The following is a 4,384-nucleotide window of genomic DNA, read 5'->3' as shown; positions in this document are numbered from 1 at the left end:
TGTATATATTATTATTTGTTTTTGTTCATGCCAAATTCAGATGCCCTGATGATGTTTCATTGTTAATTTACTGCCTCTGTGTGCTTATGCTTCTTTGCTCTACTGCCATTGGCTCACGCTTTTTACCCATAATCCCTTTTTGCTGATTTCGATACGCCAGAATTATTATAATATATATACATTTATTTTTTAAAGCTAGTGAAAACAAGTGTTTAATCTAGCTGGCTTTTGTTCCCACTTGAGTGACATAGTTAGCTTTAAAAGTTACTTTTTCTTTTCATTATTATTATATTTAATTTTATTTAGGGACGTAACTTCACTCAAAAGGTTAAAGGTCAATACAAGTGTTAATATGTCACTCTTGGCTTGATGAGTTATTTGAAAAAAATCCTGATGAGAAAAATGAAAAAGGTTTTTCAGCATTTCGATTCAGAAGCAAGTTCAACAAACTACATTTTAACGGCACACTTCCGCGCCCGATATGAGCTTACCTACACAGGGTTGTTGTGTAACCGTCTTTTTACACTAATCACCCAGGTTTTACATTTTTAAGTTTAACAGTTGTTTACGTTATTGGGTCATATCTGCCTTTATTTTTTATTTTTTAAGAAATCTAAGTTAGTTTGAGGTACTTTCTAGAGTTGTGTCTCCGTCAGAACATAACAGACCTATTTTAGGGCTTTTTACCCCGAGACATTTTAGCGTTGTTGTCCTTCAAGCAGGTTCGACATTCACTTTTTTTTACTTGCCCGGGGCAGTAAAACATTTGCCAGGTTTGTTTGTGCGACAACGACGACGCTGCTGGATCCTGGATCTGTGTGTCGGTGTTGCAGGAAGAACAACGGACGGCGCAGGCGCCAGACTAGACTAGATGATCGTGGAGTGAAGATATTATCAAAGCATACGGGTGATCGACAGGCGCGTACGCTTTGATAATATCTTCACTCACGATCATCTAGTCGAGTCTGGCGCCTGAGCCATCTGTTGTTCTTCCTGCACACAGGTAAAAAATATCCAGGATCCAGCAGCGTCGTCGTGCTCGTGCAAACAAACCCTGCGAAAGTTTTATTTGCTCCGGACAAGTAAAACGGCGTTAATGTCGAGCCCTGCCTTCAACCTCCCACCCCATGGTGGCGCTGTCTGAGAGCGTCCCATCACCCAACTGCTTCCAACGCTCGCAACCTAGGCTGACCCCCGACGTGCACGCAGAGTCTAGCCTGCTGCAGCTGCAGCGCAGTGTAATAACAATGTAATAACAACCAGGAGCTGTAATAGCACCCCCTGTGACGAGAGTGTGTAATAGCACTGTAATAACACGCTGTGATTGCACACACAGGGAGACTGCGCACAACGCAGAGGTGGGGGCCATATTTGACAGGTAATGACGCCACCGCACACACACACACACACACACACACACACGCACACACACACACACACTCGCTAGCTACAACTACACACACACACACACAACTACACACCACACACACGCTCGCTAGCAACAACTACACACATACACACCACACACACACGGTCGCTAGCTACAACTACACACACACACACACACACACACACACGCTAGCTACAACTACACACACACACACACACACAACTACACACCACACACACGCTCGCTAGCAACAACTACACACATACACACCACACACACACGGTCGCTAGCTACAACTACACACACACACACGCTGGTTAGCAACAACTACACACACCGCACACACACACACACCACACTGGCTAGCAAAAACGACACACACACACACAACTACACACACGCTCACTAGCTACAACTACACACACACACACGCTGGCTAGCAACTACACACACACACACACACGCTGGCTAGCAACAACTACACACCACGCTCGCTGTCAACAACTACACACACACACACACGCTGGCTAGCAACAATTACACACCATGCGCGCTAGCAACAACTAAAACGCACACCACACAACTACACACCAATCACGTTATCAACAAGTAAAACACACACCACATACACCACGCTCGCTAGCAACAACTAAAACACACAACTACACACAACTACACACCACGCTCACTATCAACAAAATTATTTTTAAAAAGCAGCGTGTCACACACACACCTCTGCTAAAGCAATATCTCCCGTGTACCATACACACACACACACACACACACACACACACCCCTCTGCTCTGTGTGTTACGCTCTGTTCCTCCTCTCTTGTGTCTGGAGCGAGGACGTCAGGCCTCAGCTGACTCTGGGTCGACTGACGACAGAAACACTTCCTGCTTCCTCTCTGCCACATCCTGTCGGCCATGTTGGAACTATGATGTCATGACGATCCAATATTTCACGTGCTGCTGCAGTCTGACAAACTAGCTCAGACAACTGTGGCTGTGGCTATCGCTAAGATGCAGTTTGATACAGTATTTGAAATATATATAAACTCCTCAAAAAAAGTTCGGAAATGTTATTTCGGTCGATTATTCCTCCCCTTTAATAATACCAATTGGTATTGTGTTTTATATCGTTGGAAAACCTGACTAGTCACCTTTACAACGAGGTACAACTTGTAAGGATCATGCATTCGTGGAATGAGCAACACAGCTAAACGTGTGGGTAGCGGCCCGCCCCCCCAAAATTGCCAACATTTTCAACAATATAAAATACAATACCAATTGGTATTATTAAAGGGGAGGAATAATCAACCGAAATAACGTTTCCGAACTTTTTTTTATAAGGAAGAGATTCGGTCACCTTGTTAGAAAGGTCAAAGGTCAGAGGTCAGATCCATGTCCAGTACGTCCTAACTCCTAAATGCAGCTTTGAGTTGACGACTGCATCGTGAAACCAGCTACTAACCCTCCTCCCCCCTTCTTCCTTCCTCCTCCTCCCTCCCTTTGCCTCCCCTCCCCCCCCCGTGCTACAGGGTTCTCACAGAGCTGGTCAGTAAGATGAGGGACATGCAGATGGACAAGACAGAGCTGGGCTGCCTGCGAGCCATCATCCTGTTCAACCCCGGTGAGGATCCCACTGCTGACACCTGTCGTGTCACGGCCGTCCTGACGTGTGACTAGATGATCAGTCCCTGAAGATAAACAAGAATTAGTTTAGTGAATAAAAAACAGTTTGTTATATTGAGTGGGCTCTTCAGCACTTAAACTTAACACATAACTTTTTAAATGTTTTTTTAAACAACCTTTTTTTCATGATTTGCGCGACTTGGTACACCTTTCCCCAGCGCACATATTTAAGTATAATGTCTTAGTCAGTGATTTATAACGGTTGTCGACCAGTCCTGACCAGTAGTGACGTGTGTGTGTGTGTGTGTCTGTGTGTCTGTGTGTCTGTGTCTGTGTGTCTGTGTGTGTGTGTGTGTCTGTGTGTGTGTGTGTGTGTGTGTGTGTGTGTCTGTGTGTGTGTGTGTGTGTGTCTGTGTGTCTGTGTGTGTGTGTGTGTGTAGACGCCAAGGGTCTGTCCAGCCCTGGGGAGGTGGAGCTGCTGAGGGAGAAGGTCTACGCCTCGCTGGAGGCTTACTGCAAACACAGATACCCTGATCAGCAGGGCAGGTACACACACACACACACACACACTACTGCAAACACACACACACACACACACACACACACACACTACTGCAAACACACACACACACACACACACACTACTGCAAACACACACACACACACACTACTGCAAACACACACACACACACACACACACACACCTGATAAAGCAACATGTCCCATGTACCACACACACACACACACACACACACACACACGTTTACACTCATAAACACACAGTGCACATTTATACACAAACACACACACACATATATCTCACACATGTTCATGTTAGGTTTCCAGGCTGTTGAAGATGATGTGCAACACATGATAAATAAACCCTGATTCGACACCCCCCCCCCCCCCCTGTCTCTTCCTTCTTCCTCTGCGGTCTCACCCCTCCCTCCCCCCCCTCCCCCTCTCCCAGGTTCGCTAAGCTCCTCCTCCGCCTCCCAGCGCTGCGCTCCATTGGTCTGAAGTGTCTGGAGCACCTGTTCTTCTTCAAGCTGATCGGGGACACGCCCATCGACACCTTCCTGATGGAGATGCTGGAGGCCCCCCACCAGCTGGCCTAGGAGGGGGGGTCAGGTCCGCTCTGCACCGGGGGGGGGGGCAAGGGGGTCGGGTTAGGGGGGGGTCCGGCACTGCGGGGATTCTGGGGGGGCTTCACCGTGTGTCTGGTGCTGGTTCTGAGGTTCTGACGTCCCCCACTCACCACCCACACCCACCCCCCTCCATCCCATCACCACCCGTCAAAGGTCAAACCCCCCCCTCCACCTCCACCTCCACCCCCCCCACCCCCCATCAATGCTGATTC

The 4,384-nt window shown here is 47.6% G+C and overlaps 1 protein-coding gene across 1 annotated transcript in view; it reads left to right on the top strand.

Annotated features, from left to right (window-relative positions):
* The window catches only part of rxrba (retinoid x receptor, beta a), a gene marked incomplete at its 3' end in the record, with an annotated part of 19,524 nt that extends 15,382 nt beyond the window's left edge, over positions 1 to 4,142 (top strand). The window contains exons 9-12 of the mRNA XM_080532477.1: positions 1,337 to 1,378; positions 2,931 to 3,022; positions 3,465 to 3,570; positions 3,995 to 4,142. Of these exons, the coding sequence (XP_080388603.1) occupies positions 1,337 to 1,378; positions 2,931 to 3,022; positions 3,465 to 3,570; positions 3,995 to 4,142 (388 nt within the window). The remainder of the gene's footprint in view (positions 1 to 1,336; positions 1,379 to 2,930; positions 3,023 to 3,464; positions 3,571 to 3,994) is intronic.
* Positions 4,143 to 4,384: the final 242 nt, after the last annotated feature.

This window comes from Nansenia antarctica, assembly GCF_963989245.1.
Source record: "Nansenia antarctica genome assembly, chromosome: 5".
Lineage (NCBI taxonomy): Eukaryota > Metazoa > Chordata > Actinopteri > Argentiniformes > Microstomatidae > Nansenia > Nansenia antarctica.
This window is presented reverse-complemented; position numbering and strand designations above follow the sequence as displayed.